Raw genomic sequence first — 22894 nt, forward strand, 5'->3', positions numbered from 1 at the left:
CACTCATTTTAAGATAGATTGATGTTTTTCTCCTTTGGAACTCATTTCCTCTAAGGGAATCTTTGAATTTTTGAAGGTATAATCTTCATAAGCTGGTGGGTGAAAGATTGGTGGAGCAGATGGGAATATAGAGATTGCAATGAAATCAATTTTTGATTTTTTATCAAAAAATGAACCAGACTGAAAGGGACAAATGGCCTACCTGTGCTTTTGATTTGTATGCCTGGAAAAGTACAAAATGATTTGCATATAGTATCAAATTGGAAAAACGTCCGTTCTTTAATGAACATTTCATATTAAATATTGCTTAAGACTATAATTTACAGCAAAATTAAAACAAGGACATGATTATTTTGTTCATCACCATGTACAGTTCAAAATTATTTAAACCAGTTACACACAGGCAAAAAGTTTGAAGTTCTCAACCCAAAAAATGCATATAACTTATTGTCGTGTGGATCATCTTTAAACAGAAACTTTAAGGTAAAAATGCAAAAATAAACATCTTTCAAGACCTTGAAATTTATGATTTTTTCCCATTATCATTAGAGGTTGTGCAATTAAGAAATTGAAAAGAAACAACACAAATATTATCTGTGAGATCCTTATAGGAAAAAATATCTGTCTTAAGACATTTAACATTCCTTAAAAGTCATGGCACTTAAAATAATTTCTTCCTCCCTACCACCACAACTCAAACTGTTCCCCAGATTATTATTTTTGTACGAATCCTCCTACTTGATTCCCATCAACTTCAAAGGCAGCAGCCCACTCAAAAACTGACTTGAAATTAAGTTTAATAATTTAAAACAACAAATCATGGCAACAATTCTGACAAATAAAGTCGGAGTGCTCTTCCTATTCAGATAATCCGAGGTTTTGTTTTGGTCAGCAATGAAAATTTTTAGCTAATTACTTCCCATCAGTCAATATCATAATCAGACCAACAAATATATTGATGATTCAGACAAATTACTGATTATTTTGCCTTAAATGGATACTTACAAATAAAGAAGTTGGAATTCCATGTCCATTTTTGACAGCAGATTGTTCATTTTGCATACCATGGTATGTCAGGGTCAGAGGGGGTGAAGAAAAGGCCATTTTAAGATATTTAAAATACACAATGTAATGGCTGTACTAAAAATATTAATTTTAATTTTTCTAGATTTTAAGTCTACAGCCAAGAATTGAAGGGGAAATGAATGGTATCATGGGCTTGAACAATTTAACGTCACCCTCGCTAACACATCAATCTCGATCTACCCAAGTATTTTATTTATTTCCACTTCACAATGAGGAGTTTGAAATCTACCCTTGAATAGTTCCCGGTTCTGTTGATACTTAGACCCATTTACTACAGCTAGCTAACCAGAAGGAAGTAACATTCCTACTTAGCAGTCAATGACAACCATATGGTTGCAGCCATTCTAACACTCACTTTTCTGGAAATCAGAATATAAAAGTTTGAATGTACTTCTTTTGGTTTTACAGATCATCCTAATCACATCACTAATTTGAATTTTCCGAACACCTTGGAATGTGCTAACAACATTTGTTTCTAGTCAGCTGCTAAACTACGGAAAAAGGATTTCTGTCCCAATTCTTCCACCTTTCTGTCTTTTGTTATGTGACTGCACTTGGTGGAACCCCAAGGGTGGCTCCACAATAATGTACACAAATAGAATTAAAATTAGGCAGCCCGTAGCCAATCACTGTGATCCTTGGAAAAATGATAATACCTTTTGCTGTAATCAGCAGACAAGCACATTGTCTTCTTTAGTTATGTGCATTTTATTCTCCGTACATGAAGCACTAAGATATGCATTTTCACAAATTGTGCTGCTGTGCTTATAGATTGTGCTGCTTACTGAAAAACAGTAGGTTACTCATGTCCAGAATCCAGCAGTGGTGCTTGACAATGAACCACTATGTGGTACAACTGGTAACTCATCATCCGATTTCTTCTGCAACCTTATTTACAGCTCTCTTTTAGCCCTCTAATACTGCTGAAATTAAAGTGTACCAGAATCACAAATACAAAGCTGTGTCAAACCATCCTGGTATCACATCACCACTCTTTGTTCACCTGAATATGAACATATGGATTTTGAATGTTTATATTGAGGTTTTTTTTAAAAATTAACTTGTTAGTCTTCATAAAGCATTTGACCACCCCACAGCACAAGACTCTGAGAACTTCTTGGTCTAAGTCCTCAGAGATCTGGAGAGAACGAGCTGGAGCCTATTTTCTTTTCATTATTGCAATTGCTGACATTTATATGAATAAAAAGAATCAATTTATCAGGTCACTAGGCAAGGCCAGAGTCAGCTGGTCTTATCACACAGGTCTGATCCCAGCTTTCAAATGGAGATGTCAGTCCAGACCGAGGGGCATTGTGCAGTTGTACCTGCTTGTTAAATTTATCCAATACTGTAAAAAGCCTCACTTCATATTGAAAATACATTTGGCTGCCATGCATCTGGCTTACAATTCACAAATATTACCAGTAGCGTTGCTTAATGTTTACTTTCACACTTGTGATGATTTGTAATGCTATTTTTTGATACCTTCAAAATAAATTCTGAAAAATGAATCACAAAGTGCATTGAAGCTTCCAACTCTGCACATCCAGAGGTAGGATTGCTACTGTGCAACTGCTGGGTCATAAAATACCCACAAGGAAACCAGGAAAAATCCAGTTGAGAAATCCCAGGCATTACCACACAAGTGCCCTCAATTACTTTTCAAAGTGCAAGTGGATGTGTTACTGCCCCAGATTATTTCCATGTACTTTCTCTCTAATTTGTAAGACCCATAATGATTAAGACTTCTTTTAATAAATAATTCAAGTGCCAAAAAAATTTAGCCATACAAATTATCAGACCTGAAAACCTAATGTTCATTTCCCATATTAATCATGCTAGAGAAAAAAAATCAAAGATCCATTCACACAATCTACCTTTGAATTAAATAAAATCAATGTTCGTCAAAAATTCCACTTGTCTGTTGAAGTACAGTAACATTAAATATGAAGTGATAGCATTAATAGGGTCAAGTACAACAGATAGCATCTTGGACCTGGAAGCTATCCTCCTACCCTCGCCCTCAGAGCAGTGTCTGACATTCACAGTAAAGAAATGTTTAGCCTTTACTGAGACAAAGACTCGTCTAGGAGCTTCAGGCACCCTCCCACAAGGTGCAGGCTACCCGTGATCAGGATCTGTATGGTGGAAGCTTCATTCAGGGTCGCAGCCCTTGGCAGATGCTGCAAATCTGCCGAGGCAGGCTGGAGGCTGGGGTCCCGACCTTGGGTTATCCACTGCAAGCCTTTGCTGATGCAGGGGAACACAAGGGCTCGAGGACTCATCGGGTCACAGTCCAATTCACTAAAGGGTAATGTTCCCCTGTCCAAGTTACCCTTCTTAAGCAATGCGGTCGAGCTCTCCAGATTACTTTCCGACAGGCTCCACAAGTTGTCATGCGTCACTTCTGTCAATTTGCACCATGCACTGTGATTTTCAAGGCAACGGCTCAGCATATTTTCCAAAGTTACTGTGTAATTCTTCTGATCTGAAATTTAAAAAAAAAAAACATGTTAAACCTAGATCTTTCTCACTGCAGTGCTTTGCTGCTCGTTCTTCTGAAGGATACTAAAATTAGGAAATAATGCACCAAGATTCTCCTGGACTAAGAGGTCAGGTTGCAGGAGTCCACAGGCAGCAATGAGGAATGAGTGGTTCACTTGATCTTGTGGGCTGAAACATCAGGTGGCAGCAACTTTAACCTTCATCTAAGATTTGAGAACTCCCAAAACTGATTATCTCCAAAACATTATACAAATACAGTTTTAAGCTACTGTTGATAGACTGCCCTTGCTGACTCATCAACTGGGTCAAATTACTAGATTGCACTGGTCACTAAATTAACACCAGGATTTAAACATCAGTTTCATAAGCTAATAAACCCATTCTAAGCATCTCGACACCACACCACACTCAGTATTAAAGCTCATATGGCCTTCCCTTAGTTATCCTTGTGTGAATCCATAACTGAATGATTTCGACCAATGGCACTTTGACCCTGAACCCTTTTGAACCCAACAGCTGAGAGTGGTCCAAGCTGCGCCCAAGTCCTTGAATCAACTGCCCCTCAATATCCCACCATTAGAAATTCTTCACTACTATTATTCCAAAACAGCCTGTAATCTTCAACACAATGTTCCATTGGCACATTCAGTCTTCCCTAATTCATTGAATGCATCATATAGCTTCATATCCCTCCCACTCGATGAGCTACAATACTAATAATGGGGGGAGGTTCCCTTGACAGACATAGCTGCATGTGAAGTTTTTAAGGCAACGATACGTGGCTTTTTAATCGCCTAAAGATAAGCACGGGCCTAACTTACTCAGCATCACACAAAAAATACATTTTTAATCTATAAAATATCTTACAACCTTCTTAACCCATATAATTCAACACAACCCTAGATATAGTCAATTACTGTGCAGTTCAAGGACCCAGTAAAAGTTCCACTTTCTACACAGACACTATAAGGAAATTGCATTTCAAACACCACTTACCAGGATTTAGATTCTTCTGTGCTACATCCAAGAGATTGGGACAGAAAGCAGCAAAATCAAACTGGCATGGCTGGAAGAAACAATAAATTAGTTTATTGTTTGAGTAGCAGACTCTCTCTTTATTTTTCTTCCTGCTTTGGTCTGCCTATGCCAAGCACTAACCCTGGCGAAAAGAAAATGGGACTTAGCTCAAATCATTCCCCCCCTCCACCGCCACTTCTAATCACTGGAAGTAGCCACTGCTGATTCTGAAATCCTGCCACAAGCCTTTGAGATCAGGAGTTTGACAATGGCACAGAGACAAGGTAGGAAAGGGGTACATCAAAAGCTGCATTATTTTAAGGAGCTAACTTGCCACATACATTTAAAGATCCTCTTTACAACACGAGTAATTTCAGGTCTTCTGCTATCCTCCGTAACCAAAATCGTTCCATTATTCACCTCTTCTTTTATTTAACCATCCTTTCCAAGAAAAACCCAACTTTACTCAGGAGGTCAAAGACGAGGTTTCATCAACTGAGCACTCCAAAAAATTCAGGAGCCGCAACGATTTTGTTTAAAGTGCTAAAGCAGAAATGTAGCATTTGCTGTCACCAAAGGGATTATAACTACATTCCAGGAGCGTGATGTAAATAACAACCCAGCATTGAAACTGCCTCGGTAATTAATGATTCCAAATCTGCTTGTCTCCTCATCTTCCATCTCTCTACCTGAGACTGTCTCGACTTTCATAGAACATAGAATAGTACAGCACAGTACAGGCCCTTCGGCCCACAATGTTGTGCTGACCCTCAAACCCTGCCTCCCATATAACCCCCCCACCTTAAATTCCTCCATATACCTGTCTAGTAGTCTCTTAGACTTCACTAGTGTATCTGCCTCCACCACCGACTCAGGCAGTGCATTCCACGCACCAACCACTCTCTGAGTAAAAAAAACCTTCCTCTAATATCCCCCTTGAACTTCCCACCCCTTACCTTAAAGCCATGTCCTCTTGTACTGAGCAGTGGTGCCCTGGGGAACACTGCCAAACACCTGAACTCTGCAATTCCCTCATACCCCTTAAAACCTGCCAACCAAGCTGGAGACACCTGTCCCAATATCTCAGGATGTGACCCCTGCATCAATTTTTGTCTGATGGTGCACCAGTGAAACCCCCAGGGATGCTTTGCTACAGAAAGGTTCTACATAAATGCATGATTTTAAAGTCTATATTTGTCACGTGTGTATCTAAACATACAGTGAAATGTGTCATTTGCGTCAAATCAGATCAGTGAGGATGTACTGGGGCAGCCCACATGCGTTGCCATGCTTCCAACACCACCATAGCAAGTCCACAACTTACTAACTCTAACCCATATGGTTTGCAATGTGGGAGGAAACTCATGCCTGCTTATTGTTACGCACAGGAACAAGCAATACACAGCAATCTGCATAGATTTAAATGTTTATTGTAATGACCATCTCATTTAAAAAGAGCAGCTGAGTGTGGATGATGCTGGGAAAGATTGTGTGAGGGTCATTTGAAAAATGTTGGGGAAAGTGCAACTTGTCCGATTTTCAAAGCCGCACACAGAAACACGGTAAAGAGTTTACTTTCCATTCCTAGGACATCAGCACGGTCAGTAAGGCTGGGCAATGACATGCAGTTTCTGAGTGGCGCCCTCAACCAGTACATACCTATCTGTCACTGAGATGATGGTGGTGAATCACCTTCCTGAGCCATTGCAGAACTGGGTGAAGGAAATCCCAGAGTTATCTGGATACAGGGTCCTAGGATTTAGACCCAAAGGAAGGATTGAGAATACATTTTGAAGTCAACCGATGCACATAGGAGGGAGAGGTCCAATAGACTGTGATGCAAACCATTGACTGAGAGGCACTGTCAGACCAGCATTAAGCATGATACATCTTGTATGTGGCAAATACCACAGATGTACTGTGCCAATGGTAGAGGAAGTAAATGTTTGGAAAGAGGGACAAGGTGCCAACCTGATGATGGGGTTTCTTTGCCAGGATAATGGACGAGTGTAACAGCAGCTGGAAGAGGAAACATTCCATCGCTTTCCTGACTTCTGTGTTCCTTTGGGGAGTTTACAGATGAGCCCCTTGCCTTGCCTCTAATCTGCTCTTGCAGTAACCACCTGGGCTTGGATTAGTTACATTTCTGGTTAATTTCCCAATAACCTTTCACACAGGATGAACGCTAAGGTTGTAATCCATATACCGCTGTTCTGAAACTGATTAGTTGAAGGCTGCAGGGAGAAACAGGCGAATGGGACTGGGAATGATAATGAATCCAGGCATGAACGAATGGTAATGCAGACTCAATGAGCTGATTCTGCTCCTATATCTTATGGTCTAAACAAATTGGAAAACCCCTCCAAGTCGCGGTTTGGAGGCTTGTGTGCCTCAGTGCCCCACAGAGCCATGTTGACTGGAGTCAGGGTTTTATGCTTTCGCTCTTGGTAAACAAGTCAAAGGGTAGAGGCCAGATTAAGAGTGATTCACCGGTCCTCCAGGTTCAGGGGTTCAGCTCAGAGCTAACAACCCTGACTGGTAAAACAAAACTGTTATGGAAACAGCAATGAAAAATCCTTCTAATCTGAGTGCAATGGTGTTCTTGAGTCTCCACCCGGGACTTGCATGACTGAGCCTAGTGAAAACCGAGAGGAAGCTACTGACACGATGAGGAAAGCCCTGAACACCAGCAAAGATGGAGACGTTCACTGCTGTCCTAAATGCCAGCGGCATAACGGGCAGTAGAGGAAAGAGAAATCGGGAACTGGAAAACTACTCAGATGGAGCTGCCAGCAAACACTGAAGCTTCATGGTACCGTTGTCACTGGGACCATGTAAACAGGAAAAAAGGGAAGCTTGCTGCAGATGCACAAGGGGTTTAATACATGATGCTAAAGGGCTAACCATCAAGAGCTGGCAATGTTGCCTGACAAGCTGGCAGAATTTCTATTCACATTTTGGAAATATTTCCTGATATGGCATAAATAAATCCATAGGCACTAATATGAAAATACTGTAATTAAATTTCCTATTTTTCAGCATTGGCTGCATTTGATGCAGATTTACTCAGCCAATATATGACATCACCTCCATTAAGATGAAAACTGGAGTACAATAGGATCACACTTGAGGGTGTTTCAAGAGGCAAATTAACTTAACAAACGTAGCAAGAATAGAATAAGAACTTCCGAGTAAGTGTGGTGGGGGGTGGGAGGAGGACGTAGAAGTGCCCTTCTCGAACAACAAAGCCCAAAGGAACAGGAACAAGACCTTGATGCTTCAGCAGTTGGTGCAACCACTCGGTCTCTTCACAGATGTGTTCCTCAAATGGGGGTCCATGGCTTCTGGGAGGTGCTGGGTAGTGGTTAGCTTCAGCACAGCTGATTACAGAGCAGCACTGGAAGCAAGAAGCTATTTCATCTTCATTCACATGACCAATTGCCACATCCCTGGATTGCTTCCCAATATGTAATGATCTTTAGATCTCAGGCTAGAATTCCTTCCCTAGGAGGGCTGTGAAGTGTGTCTCCTGGGTGCATAAATGGTTGCATTAGATGGGGGTGACAGAGGGAAATAGTCAGCTAGCTTGGCATGCCTGGCGGTTTAATAATTCCCCACCTGGATATACTGCCACCATGAGTGCAGCAGTTTCCAAACCAAGCAATGGTGCCAGTTAACAAAATTAATGACATGGTGTGGGCAGCAGCTCACCAGAAATCAATTTAAACACATGCATACAGGACCTTCCAAGCAGTAGATAACTCTTATCCCAGCAGAGTGGCCTGACTCAGCAGTTAGTGCTTCCCAGATATGAGGATCAATCTCTTACTTTTCTCTCACACACACACGCTTATCTCGCTCTCTCTCCTTTGCAAGCACTACAAGCAAATACACAAGCCCTTCAATGATGTATATCAGCCGCGTGAACTCCTATCACCCACAGGATACACCCAAGTGGATCTTACTGCAAGCAGTTTGAGAAGCGCAGCGGCATCCCTCTCTCCTGTCGCGTTGAACAGCAGTGCCTTTACCACGGGACCCCTAAGCAGGAGAAATAAACGGTCAGAGATCAGGAAAACAACATCACACCCGCTTCAGCTGTGAGGAAGGGCCGGTGATTCCTATTAACACACCCACAGAGTGTGGCAAGCTCTTCCTGGGATAACCAATCTCCACCTCGGGATCTGGGGAGTATCCTCCCATACATTGTCCATACAAGTTCTAAGTAATGTACTGTTACACACTCTTTGCTGAATCTGCGTAGTGCACTCACTTATTCAGCTGGAGAAGATATCAGCTTTTGCTCCTACGTACATAGCCTCACACAAACCAGTGCAGAACTGGCTAAGTAACGTTCATTAAGCCCAATGTGCATTTTGCAGAGACACAAAGCACAGTGTTTGACCTTATCCTCGTCTTTTTCCAGGCTTGTACGATCACTCAACCATTCCCTTCATGCAATCTGCACACTGGGCAGCCACTGGTTCATCAAGGACTGGGGAGAAAGCTGGTACAATGCAAGTGACTTGCTCATAGGCAGCATGAACATGATTTTATAACGACTTACTTTACTGACTTTGCTTCTTTCAATGACTGCTCCCGAAACCACTTGACACAGGCCTGAAACAAGAGGAGAGTTATGTCTACACATGAACAATACGAACACTCCTGCAGAGAAGTACGACTTCTGAACAGTATAACCCTGTGAGGAAACCACTCTCCACCCTTTATCACCACTGAAAAATAATCCATCTCCCCCCCTCAAAAAAAACACCCCCTACTTCCCTCTCCATAATTCTTCACCATATTTTCTTTAAAATTCACAACCCTTTAGCCACCATTATTCCAGAGAAACAATCCCAGCCCACCAATCTCTCCACATAACTGAAGTCCTCTAATGCAGGCAACTTCCTGGTGAATGCCCTCCATGCTTTCTCCAAAGCAACCACATTGTTCATGTAGAGCGATGACCACAACTACACACAATACTCTAAGTGAGGACTAATCTGTGTTTTGTAATACAATACCCCAACTCTTAGAAAGGTAAGAATGCCATATGTCCTTTTCATCACTCTTTTGCTCTATAACGGAACATTTCCTAGTGCCCTATAATGTAGTGTACTTGTCCTATGTATATTGGCGCTGGAGGCAGTGTAGCGTGGAGTTTGGTTGGGTGCAGGCCTCTCCCATCAGTGCTGCTTTCTACTGTTCGACGGGCAGAATGACAGGCTGGATTGCCGGGAGCTGTACCATCATTGACCATAAGACATAGGAGCAGAATTAGGCCACTGGCCCACCCAGTCTGCTCCTCCATTCAGTCATGGCTGATCCTTCCTTCTCCTCTTCAGCCCCACTTCCCAGCCTTCTCCCCATAACCTCTGATACCGTGTCCAATCAAGAACCTATCAATCTCTGCCTTAACGACCTGTTCTCCACAGCTGCCTGTGGTAACAAATTCACCACCCTCTGGGTAAAGAAATTTCTCCGCATCAGTTTTTAAATGGATGCCCCTCTACCCTCAGGCTGTGCCCTCTTGTCCTAGACTCTCCCACCATGGGAAACATCCTTTCCACATCTGCTCTGTCTAGGCCTTTCAACATTCAAAAGGTTTCAATGAGCTCCCCACCCCCCCATGCTGACTTTGTCCGATCTTGTCCTGTGTCACCAAGTACTCCATAACCTCATCCTTAACAACTGGCTCCATTTTCTTCCCAACCACTGAGGTCAGGCTAACTGGTCTACAATTTCCTTTCTGCTGACTTCCTCCTTTCTTAAACAGTGGGGTGACATCTGCAATTTTTCAGTCCTCTGTCACCATGCCAGAGTACAATGGTTTTTGCAAAATCGTTACAAATCCTTTCAAAATCTCTGCTGCTACCTCTTTCAGAACACTAGGGTGTAGTTCATCTCCTCTGGGTGACTTTTGTACCCTTAGTTCTTCACTCTTTTTGAGCATCTCCTCCCTTGTAATAGTAACTGCACTCACCTCTCTTCCCTCATACCCTTCAATGCCTGGCACACTGCTAGTGTCTTCCACAGTGAAGACTGATACAAAATACTCATTTAGTTCATCTGCCATCTCCTTGTCCCCTATTATCATTTCTCTGGCCTCATTTTCTAGCAGTCCTATATCCAATTTCACCTCTCATTTATTTTTACATACTTGAAAAAGCTTTTACTCTCCACTTTAATATTGTTTGCTAGTTTTCTTTCATGTTTCATCTTTTCCTTCCTAATGATTCTTTTAATTACTGTCTGTAGGATTCTAGAAGCTTCCCAATCCTCTATCTTCCCACTAATTTTTGCTTTGTTGTATGCCCTCTCTTTTGCTTTTACATTAGCTTTGTCTTCCCTTGTCAGCCATGGTTGTACTATTTTGCTATCTGAGTATTGCTTTATTTTTGGAATACATGTATCCAAGCACTTTCCTCATTTTTCCAGAAACGCACGCCATTGCTGCCCTGCTGTCATCCCTGCCAGCAGCTCCTTCCAATTTACTTTGGCCAACTCCTCTCTTATACCACTATAATATCCTTTACTCCACTGAAATACAGCTACGTCACACCTTACTATCTCCCTATCAAATTTTAAGTTGAACTCAACCATATTGTGATCACCGTCTCCTAGGAGTTCATTTACCTTAAGTTCCCCAATCACTTCCGGTTCATTAGATAAAATGCATTCCAGAATAGCTGATTCCCCCAGTAGGTTCAGCAACAAACTGCTCTAAAAAGCCATCTTGTAGGCATTCAACAAACCCACTCTCTTGAGATCCATTACCAACCTGATTTTCCCAATGGACATGCATGTTGGACTATCATAACATTGCCCTTTTGACATGCCTTTTCTATTTCCTGTCGTAATCTGTGGTCCACATCCCAGCAACTGTTGGGAGGTCTGTATATAACTGCGATCAAGGTCCTTTTACCTTTGCAGTTTCTTAACTCAACCCAGAAGGATTCAACATCTTCCAGTCCTATGTCACATCTTTCTACTGATTTGATGCCATTCTTCACCAGCAGAGCCACGCCACACACTCTGCCTACCTTCTTATCCCTCCAATACAATGTCTAACCTTGGACATTCAGCTCCCAATTACAACCATGGTTCAGTGATGCCCACAACATCATACCTTACAATCTGTAATAGTGCAACAAGATCATCTACCTTATTTCTTATACTCCGTACATTGAGATATAACACTTTGAATACTGTATTTGCTACCATTTTTGATTCTGCATCCCTAATACACTGATACTCACCCTGCAGCCTGCAATTTTATCCTATCGTCTGCCTGCCCTTCCTGACAGTCTGACAGTATGCTATCTTTGCCTTTTTTACCATCTGTCCTATCCTGAGTCTCTTCACTCCAGTTCCCACCCGCTGCCAAATTAGTTTAAACTGTCCCCCAACAGCTCTAACAAACCTGCCCGTGAGAATATTGGCCCCCCTTGGGTTCAGGCGCAACTCATCATACCTCTCCCAGAAGAGATCTCAATGATAGAAACATAGATATGTACAGCGCGTTACAGGCCCTTCAGCCAACAATGTTGTGCCGACCATGTAACCTACTCTAGAAACTGCCTAGAATTTCCCTACCACATAGCCCTCTGTTTTACTAAGCTCCACATACCGATTCTAAGTCTTTTAAAACACCCTATTGTATCTGCCTCCACCACTGTCGCTAGCAGTGCATTCCATGCACCCAGCAAGAACCTGAAGCCCTGCCCCCTGCGCCAGCTTCTCAGCCACACATTAATCTCCTAATCCTGATCCCTTTGGTAAGGCCACTGATCAGAGAAAAACACATTTCTATTGCCATTCTCTGCCTCCTATCACCAAGCCAATTTTAGATCCTGTTAGCCAGCTCACCTTGGGTTCCACGTGACTTAACCTTCTGGACCACCTTGTCAATATTTTCACTGTCACTTGCTCCAACTCTTGGTGAATAAGCTGCCAGTGATATTGGTTACAGACGTCGTACAAAATGGCATCACGAAACATGACCATGTACTACCTGAGAGAGCGGCAGAAAGCAAGTATCTAGATGAATTGCCTAGGAGAAGGCGGCATTGGGCCACATGCTGGAAAATGGGATTATATGGATGGTTACTTTCATTCGGCCTGAACCTGATGAGATAGAAGGCTTGCTTCAATGCTGTATGACTCTGTAGTGTCCACAAGGCAGACAGGAAGAGGGCAACCAAGGTTCACCAGAACAACTTCAGTCCCATCCACAGTCTGCTCTGATGAGGGGAGATTCAGGAAGTCAAAGAGAATCTGTAAGGTGGCGATATGAGGAATGGTAACCAAAGTTTGATGTATCATAACATAAATATATGTATGCACCTCCGATTAAAATCAGAACAGGAAAAAGGGTAAGAGAACCGAGACTGAAGACTCTTAATCTGAAAGGGAGCAACATTTGTAACAAGAAAAATGAATTAGTGGTATAAATAGAAATCAATAGGTACATTATAAATGCAACCACATCTCTGCAACAATTGGAAATTAAATATTCCTGGAGATATTTTAGAACAGACTAGAAAAATAGAAATAGCAGCCCTGATTAAAGAGGGATAAAGGCAGCAGAGGACCCAGAAAAATCACGATGAAAGATCAGTTAGAATGGAGCAAAGAAATCAGATGGCAGAAAGCAGGGTATAAATTAGGAAATTAGCAACATATTTAACTTAGGATAGTGCAATAACAACAATGGATTCAATACACTGGGACACCCAAAAAAATCCAACAAGTATGAAGGAGCAATTCTCAAGAGTGCTTAAATGTTTTTTTTTAAGATCACTGTTGAGGTTATTCTACATAGAGTTTTATACAATGAGGAAGCATTAATAAATAACCTTTATATTTATCTAACCCTTAAGGAAGTCTGATCATAAGATCATAGAACTTCAGATAAGTGATCTAGTTCAATCCAAAACCTGGTTCCTAAGCCTAACCAAAGCAAGCTACAAAGGTATGGGGTGTGAGTTGTAGATGGAACATAAGAGTACAGCACATTGCAGGCCCTTTGGCCCACAATGTTGTGTTGACCTTTTAACCTACTCTTAGATCAATCTAACCTTTCTCTCCCACTGGAAAATAGCATTATAAGAACCAACAGTATATAGGACGATAGTAACATTTAAAGAATTAATACATAGTTTCGAGCAGATATCCCTCCAAAGCACAAAAACTCAAGAGGAAAAGTAGTCCAGATGTGCCAAGCAAAGTTGGTTAAAGACAACGTTAGAGTAAAGGGAAAGGCTGAAAATACTGCCAAAAACAGCAGAAAGCTGGGTGGCCTTGCAGGGCACAAAGAGGATGCAGGAAATTTCGAGCGGATATCAACAAGCCGAGTTAATTAGTGAAGACGTTGGAGATGGAATTTAATGTACAAATATCTGAGGTTATCCAGTAGCAGAAAAAGTGTGGTAATTTTTTAAAAATTTAAGATTCAAAGAAGTTAAGGTTCTGACCTAAATGTCTTGATATGTGATTCACAGCTGGCAAGGTAAGAAACTAAGCAAACAGTTATGTTGGACATGGAATTTAGTATAAGAGTAAAGATATCTTAATATAATTATATAGGACATGGTGAGACTGCATTTTGAAGATTGTCTACAGATCTTGCCTTCAGATCCTAGAAAGGATATACCAGCCATTGAGAATGCTACAAATGTTTACCAGAATTACTGATGCATTTGAGAATGGGAGAGGTTGTCCTCTAAACACAAATTTCACCAAACCAGGCCTATGTTCTACACTTTAGAAGAATGAAACAAGATTTGATTGACATTGTACTTGAAGGGATCGACAAGGTAGATGCAGAGATGATGATTCCACTGCCTCAAACCAGGGCTCATTGTAAAATAATGCGTCAGCCATTCAGGATCCAAATGTGAAGAAACTTCTTCATTCAACTGGTAGCGAATTCTTAGAAATCTCTACCCAAGAGGACTGTGCAGTCTCTGTATACGTTCAAGTTACGGTTTGATAGATTTTTGGATATTAAAGTAATCAAGGAAAACAGGACTAGTACTGAAAAGTAGTGTCAAGGTAAAAGATCAATAGTCGTCTTACTGAAAGGAAGCTTAGAATATCGTTCTGACTCAAAGCCCCAACTGCTCAGTCTGTTTGGCAACTGGATCATCAACTGCCCACATTCAAAACCAATTCCAGACAGAAGAATATTGAAGCTGAGGTAATGGTGCCAAACCTCAAGCGCGAATTATGAGAACGAACTAAATAAATATTTTAAGCAACATACATCAAAGTTGCTGGTGAACGCAGCAGGCCAGGCAGCATCTCTAGGAAGAGGTACAGTCGATATTTCGGGCCGAGACCCTTCGTCAGGACTAACTGAAAGAAGAGATAGTAAGAGATTTGAAAGTGGTAGAGGGAGGGGGAGATCCAAAATGATAGGAGAAGACAGGAGGGGGAGGGATGGAGCCAAGAGCTGGACAGTTGATTGGCAAAAGGGATATGAGAGGATCATGGGACAGGAGGCCCAGGGAAAAAGAAAAGGGGGGGGGGCCAGAAGATGGGCAAGGGGTATAGTGAGAGGGACAGAGGGAGAAAAAGGAGAGAGAGAAAGAATGTGTGTATATAAATAAATAACAGATGGGGTACGAGGGGGAGATGGGGCATTCGCGGAAGCTTGAGAAATCAATGTTCATGCCATCAGGTTGGAGGCTACCCAGACGGAAGGTGTTGTTCCTCCAACCTGAGTGTGGCTTCATCTTTACAGTAGAGGAGGCCGTGGATAGACATATCAGAATGGGAATGGGATGTGGAATTAAAATGTGTGGCCACTGGGAGATGCTGCTTTCTCTGGCGGACAAAGCATAGGTGTTCAGCGAAACGATCTCCCAGTCTGCACCGGGTCTCGCCAATATATAGAAGGCCACATCGGGAGCACCGGACGCAGTATATCACCCCAGCCGACTCGCAGGTGAAGTGTTGCTTGAATTTCCAGCGTCTGCAGAATTCCTTGTGCTTGCATAAATAAATATTTTAAAACTTTGAGTAAAAAAGATACTAATTGTGATCTAATACACCTGGAATACAAAGCTGTTCTTTCTGTTAGTAACGAATGGGACAGGGGTGTGAGGGGACAAATGGTCTTATCTCACCAGCCTCCAAACCTTCACTCGGACCAATAAGATAATGGCCAGAAACAAAGAATAATGATGTTCACACTCACCCCGCCCTTTCAACTCAAATATCACTGAAAAGCATTTTCTTTCTCCTATGGCTGCCCAGTCTGAGTTCTTAGGGGTTTCGGAGGGAGAGGTTCCACATCGCAGATTCAATTCAGAATACATAGTAGTTTTGTAAGATCACAACCAATTTTCTGCAGCTTTCTCCCACCCCAAAAGAGGAGTTTCTGGATTCAGTTTCACAATGCCCACGACACAACTGAAAGCTGGAGCTCACAGTGTTGGGGAAGAGGGTGTAGTGGATGGAAGGTGTCAGAATAGGATGCTTCAGGTGTCATTCTGTAGGAACTAAAAGTATGATAAATTGAGAGGGATAATAGCTGCCAACAAACCTTAGTAACACAATTACAGGCTCACATTAACACCATTAAACGACAGGATGTCAAACGCTGGGTCGTGTCAACATACCTTTATACTACCAACTGTGTGAGCACCGTCAATGTAATAGGTGACGGGTCCACGTTTCAGGATCTGCGATCGACCGAGCCATTCTGTATCGCGTAACCCTGGTGAAAGATCAAAGAGACGAAAAAAAAATTCAAATGTCAAGTAAAATGCCAGACAACCTTCGTGCAGAAACATAAACTCAAGTTAGAAATTCATCATATAGCACAAAAACCACACCATGAAAATCTGGTCAGGCACAGGTAACGCGTTCTCAGTCCCTACCCTATGAACACTCAAATGAGAAGCTTTTCCTAGCTAATCCCTCGCCATCTGAAGCAACCCGGTACTTCTTCCTTCCCCTGACTCATTTGGATCAGTGACTCAGTCTGGTGTGAATTACTTTTCTCTGATTCCCCTGGTGGTGGGGGATGTCTCTCCCTGGATTGTCTCTCATTGAATTGAATTGGACCAATCTGTTTTTGCTTTGGGATGTGTGCCAACTTTGGAGAAAGGCCAAGGAGAGCTTGCCTACCCTCACTCTACTGGTTTTCCCCAGTAAAGAAAGGATGGCAGGCAAACCAGGCTACATTTGAACATGATACCCCGAAGAGCTTTTCAAGCAATGAGTTCTCTTTTAAAGTTCACAGGCTTGTTACAGAATGACTATGGAGAAATGCCACCATTGCTCTTCATTCAAGCCTTCCCTCAGCACGCACAAGCAAACTCCAACAGTAACACTCACCTGTTGGGAGGAAATTGGCAAATGGACTGACCCTTTGGCCAAACAAGTATCTGATACTTTTTATATTCAACACAGAACTTTCCTTACCCTCCTCATTTAACTGGTAGGGCTGTTATTATGTTTCTGGACTATTAATCAAGGGATCCTGATCCAGCATCGTATTCAAATCCCGTCATGGCAGATGGAGAATTTAAACACATCTAACTTTATAAACCTGTAACTAAAAAGCTTGAGTCTACATTGGCAGCCGTGAAAATACTGGACTGTTGGAAACCACCATCTGACTCACTAAATTCCTTAAGGGAAGGAAGTGTGTTGTCTTTACCCATACTGGACCACATACAAGTTCAGCTGCCCTCCCAAGTGGCCTCGCAGGATATTCAAGGCTGCAGTCTGGAGGGACAACACAGTAGCATACTGGTTAGTGCATCGTTGTACAGTGCCAGCAAATGACCACCGATCGGGGTTCAATTCCCGCTGCTGCCTGCGAGTGAGTTTGTATATTCTCCCCATGACTCCGTGGGTGTCCTCCCAGTGCTCCAGTTTCCTTCCAGATTCCAAAGATATATGGGTTAGTGAATTATGGGCGTGATTTGTTGGTGCCGGTACTGTGGTGACACTTGCCCACCACAATCCTCACTGATTTACTTTGACACAAATAAATTTAACCGTCTGTTTCGATCTCTGTGTGACAAATAAAGCTATTTTTAGTTCTCTAGCAGTTTATTCAGGTCATTCATGTAAGGACAATGGCTGACCTTACCAGCAACACCCACATCACTGGAATGAGTTCGAAAGAAAGCTTGGAATATTATTCCAATTCAAAGACCCAACCGCTCAGCCTTTTTGGCAGCTGTATCGTCAACTGCCCACATACGCAACTAATTTCACACACGAGAATATTGAAACTTACGTAATGATGCCAAACCTCAAGAGCAAATTATGAGAATGAACTGAGTAAATTTAACTACTTTCTTAAATAAAGGAAATACTAATTGTGATCTAACAAACACATTTAGCATACAATAAAAACTGTTCCTTCTGGTGGGTGATTACAAAACAATAAGCGCAAGTTTAAATTAAAGGCTGGGCCATCTGGGAATCAAACCAGGAAGAAATATTACACAGCAGTCAGCTTGGACCCTGAAACCACCGATGGAATGCACAGCTTCCTGCACCACTGGTATGAAGCCAAAACCACTGAACGTCAATGTACTGTAAATATAACCCGATATAAATAACTTTTCTACTGAATGAAGGTGGTGAAACTCACTGCTCATCCAAACCATGCTGAATTGCATTTCTATTTGAACTTCACTGTTTTAAAATGTTTTATAGTCCTTTTCAGGGAGTGGCATAAACTGAAAAGCCTGTGGAGACTGCATGGGTTGTTCTCTGCTGTAGAATTTGATCTCCTTGTGTACTGATATACCATTGAAATCCACTAGATGGCAGCACCTGCACATGACTGTATTCCAGCAGCCACCAGAGGGCCATCTGCTCACTTCACAGCCATGTACTCTGAGACCCTTGACTCGTGTGCTAACAGCACTATCACCAGATACTGGACCGGTAGTCCAAAATCTAGTACTATCTCTGCTGCTGCAAGACAACAAATTTTACGTCATGAGATAGCGATAATATACCTGATTCTGGAAAGTCACATGCTGCCAAATGGAAAATCTATGGAGAACTGGGTTTAAGCACAATCTCGTTAATCTTATCATGCAGCAATCTCACTTCTTCCTTCTACCTTCTGGTACTGACCATCTCCCCTGTATCTTTTAGCCTAGGTGAAGAGCCTCGACCCGAAACATCAACTGTATTTCTCTGCAAAGGTACTTTCTGACCGGCTGAGTACTGTCATCTTTTCACTTTGTCCCACACTCCAGCACTTGCAGTCTCTTGTGCCTCTGTATCTCATTAAACCTACAAGTTTGTCAAAATACTTCAACTATTTCACTGTATACTTTCAAATAAAAAGATTTTCACTTCTTTTGCCCTTTTTTTTAAACATTTGGGGCAGTAAGTAACGGTGAGCACAACACTTTACAGCACCAGTGATCACCAATCGGGATTCAATTCTGACCATTGTCTGTAAAGAGTTTCTATAACCACAAGGGTTTCCTCCAGGTGCTCCAGTTTCCTTCCACATTTCAAAGACTTAGAGGTTAGGGTTAGTATGTTGTGGGCATTCTATGCTGGTGCCAGAAGCATGGCAACACTTGGGGGCTGCCCCCAGAACCCATCCTCGGACCGTGTTGGTCATCGATGCAAATGATGCATGACACTGCATGTTCTGATGCACATTCGACAAATAAAGCTAAACTTCTCTTAATCTTTACATCCTTTTCAAAACAGCCAAGGTTCATGGTAACAAAATACTTTTTGAACTATGTTCATTGTTGAAATGGAGGATACGTCACAGTTTATACACAGCAAGCACCTTCGAGATAACGAGTAGCTAATGTGGAGGTCAAGTCGTTGGGTACATTTAAAGTGGCGGTTGATAGGTACATGATTAGTAAGGATATCAAAGTTATGAGAAGGCAGGAGAACGTGGTTGAGAGGGAAAATTCAATCATCAGCCATGACTGAGTGGTGAGAAAACTTGACAGGCTGAGTGGCTTAACTCTACTCCTATGTCTTATGGTATTATTCTCGTTTCTCTGCATTGGCTTCCTGTATCTTTTACAACTGATTTTAAAGTTCTCTCACTTGATTTTAAAGCTCTTAATGGCCTGGGACCAGAGTACATGACAGAATTGTTTTCGTTTTATAATCCTGTTCGAGCTCTCGGCTCTACTTCCGCCGGTCTCTTAAATTTAAACAACCTCCCTCAAAAGCCAATTGGCAGGTCAGCTTTTTTGAACTACGTTCCTAAACTGTGAAATCTAGTACCTAAAACTATAAGGGATGCAGACTCAGCTGACACTTTTAAAAGCCAGCTCAAAACCTATTTATTTAACGTTGCTTTTAACTACCATCTTTTTAGTTATTTCGTGAAAATGTAGAATAGACCTGTCCAGCCCTTCTAGCCACACTGCCCCAGCAACACCCCCCCCACAACCCCAATTTAACCCTACCGTAACCACCGGACAATTTAAAATTACCAATTAAACTACCAGGTATGTCTTTGAGCTGTGGGTGGAAACTGGAGCACTCAGGGAAAACTCACGCAGTCCACAGTGAGGATATACAGACTCCTTACAGATGATGCCAGAATTGAACTCCGAACTTCAATGCCCCGAGCTGTAATAGTGTTACACTAACCACTACACTACTGCAGTCATTGTCTTTTATTTTAATATTTATTTTTATTTTTTATTTTATTTCATGTTTGCACTTTTATCCCACTGTAAGGCACTTGAATTACATTGTTTGTATGAAAGGGGTTCTATAAATGAAGTTGTTATTCGTTATGTAAAATGAAGATAATTACTGGCCAGGGTACTTGGAACAACCCCCCATTGTTTGTTAGTCCCCAGGACTGTTGTTTCCACTGGAGAGTGGAGGATTTTATACCTTACTTTGAAGGTGTTATGGTGCTGCACATCCTCAATATTGCTGTGCTTAGGTCTTCAAAGGAAACTTTTCCTTATAGTTTTCTAAAGTGTTCCACCTTGTAGATAATCAAGGACACACCTGCAGCACTCCCACGGTCCTGGGAAAAGGTCTTGATGGCAGGCTCCTGAGCAACCAGCTCTCCCACTCTGACACTGGAACTTTGTTTTCCCTCACAGAGAGAGAGAGCTACAGGTTGAGTATCCCTTATCTGAAATTTCACAATCCCAAAACCTCCAAAATCTGACCGGAGTGCTGACAAGATGTCACAAATGGAAAATTCCACAAGGTACTGAGAAGGTGATGTACCAGTCTCTGCCACTACACCCAGTTCTGAAAAAATTACAAATCTTTAACACTTCCAGCACCAAGCTTTTCGGATGAGGTGTACTTAACCTATATTTCTTTATTTAGACAACTTTCCCAAAAGGGAGAACAAATGCAAACTTCAAAGCCGAGATTGACAGATTTGTAGAATGCAGAAGCCACAAGCACGAAAACAGGCTTGGAGGTTTCCTGCTATTTTTCCTTCCGCCAATGCAATAAGTGGAAACCCACCCTAATCCACCAAAATATGCAATGCATTTTATGTCGTTGAATAAGCTAAATCCAGCAAATACACAAAAAAAAACTCCCTTTTCCCCATTCTAGATAGGTTGGTTGGCAGAATCCCAAAAATTCCACTGTTCTTATCTGATCAGGAAAAAAAGAGAAGGAAATTCGCTCATTTCTACCCTTCAATGTCAGAACTAAAATTTATTAGTTATACAGCATCAGAAGTTTATCTCTGCATTCACACCAAACACATGTGGAGAAACAAAAATGCTGAGAAACAGAACTTTTTCTTGTGTATCCATATTTCCAATTTCCATTGAAAAACCCAGGAATTCAATGCAAATCTCAAACTAAAGGTCAGGCAGCCTTTCCTGGTCCTTTGGACAGAAGGTGTGCAAGTAAGCTCAGGGAGCTGAATGTTCCTGAGAAAAGGAGTGGCTAGTCCCCAATATTCATTACAATCCAGTGAGCCCAATGACCCAACACCGACAATTCCATGAAGGAGTTTAAATCCTAGGTTTCTCCAGCATTTTGTGTGCACTGCTCTGCATTTCCAGCATCTGCAGAACCTTGTGTTACTGACAAACGCAGGCAGGATGTGGCAAACCCTTTCACAATGGTTGAATGGCTTGCCTCGCACAAAAAAAAACGGTTGGAGATCGGGTACCAACCAGCCTCTGAGCAATGCATGGAGAAATTACTGGTGCAGCCACAACAGGGTGGATGCACTTCTGTACTGTACAACTCCACAAAACTAGGAATTATGATCTTGAAGCCTGGCTGTTACAGAGCACGTGGCCCAAAATGTTGGGGGAAAATTAACACAAGGAATTAGCAAGTGTTACCTTCCACCATGGCAGTGCTAGGGCAGAAGGACAAGCTGACAGGTGGGCTCTGTTTCAAATGCTGCTCAGCAAAGTCCTGTGCTTCCTGTCGTGGAGAGAAATCTGTAAGAAGGCAAAGAGACATCAAGAATCCATCACCTGACAACCCTTCCACTGACAATAATATTAAAATCTGCAAAACTCACAAACATTAAATCAAACACGTTTCCCACCACCACAGTGACCAAAGCACTAACATGGTCAGACCTCCCTTGCCACTCTGAATTCATCAGCAAGAACACATTGCACTCTTATTAGTTTAATTCAAAAGTGCAATCAGTTCATTCGGTCAAAGGAATAACTTTTAGAAGTCTGAGAGTACCACCCCCATATGCTAGTAACGTGTCTGGTGTGGGACCAGTCATCAAAATTTCAAACTTTCAGCAGGTACATTTACAACTACACAGTACACTGAACTGCAATATGACCATTCTCTGTATTTTCCTTCCCACTCCCTCAGGATTCTAGACAATTTTCTTCCTCTCCTATCCTGGGCTGACTGTTGAGGCCAAAGTTTAAACTCCTTGCACAAATAGGCAGAATGTGCGCTACAGCATAGGCAAGTGAGTGGGTAAGATGTAAGTTAGTATGCTCCTTCTGCCATTTACAGTGCCCAAATGCATGAATCTGAGGTTCCTAATATTATCCTGAAAGTTTCTCCTCTAACCTTTAACAGTCATGGGCCAGGGATTCTAAGGAGTCAATGGGAATGTTGCATTACTTCAGGAAGTTTTGAGTACATCCTCTGCCCTCCAGGTCGCATTCCCATGACAGTCTGATTTAGAGAAACATACATAAAATGCTGGAGGAACTCAGCAGGCCAGGCAACATCCATGGAAGGGAATAAACAATCAACTTTTTGGGCTTCATCACAAAACATTAACTGTTTATTCCCCTCCACAGATGCTGCCTGGGTTGTGGAGTTCCTCCAG

General features: G+C 42.0%; 1 protein-coding gene across 1 annotated transcript in view; it reads right to left on the minus strand.

Annotated features, from left to right (window-relative positions):
* Positions 1–260: 260 nt before the first annotated feature.
* fpgs (folylpolyglutamate synthase) overlaps positions 261–22894 on the minus strand; it is a 69429-nt gene continuing 46795 nt past the window's right edge. Inside the window, exons 11-16 of the mRNA XM_072240161.1 lie at positions 21924–22025; positions 16239–16336; positions 9176–9228; positions 8574–8649; positions 4588–4657; positions 261–3574 (exon numbers count right to left, since the gene is read on the minus strand). Coding sequence (XP_072096262.1) covers positions 3153–3574; positions 4588–4657; positions 8574–8649; positions 9176–9228; positions 16239–16336; positions 21924–22025 — 821 coding nt within the window. The 3' untranslated portion in view covers positions 261–3152. The remainder of the gene's footprint in view (positions 3575–4587; positions 4658–8573; positions 8650–9175; positions 9229–16238; positions 16337–21923; positions 22026–22894) is intronic.

The sequence above is a fragment of the Mobula birostris genome, chromosome 22 (assembly GCF_030028105.1).
Source record: "Mobula birostris isolate sMobBir1 chromosome 22, sMobBir1.hap1, whole genome shotgun sequence".
Classification (NCBI taxonomy): domain Eukaryota; kingdom Metazoa; phylum Chordata; class Chondrichthyes; order Myliobatiformes; family Myliobatidae; genus Mobula; species Mobula birostris.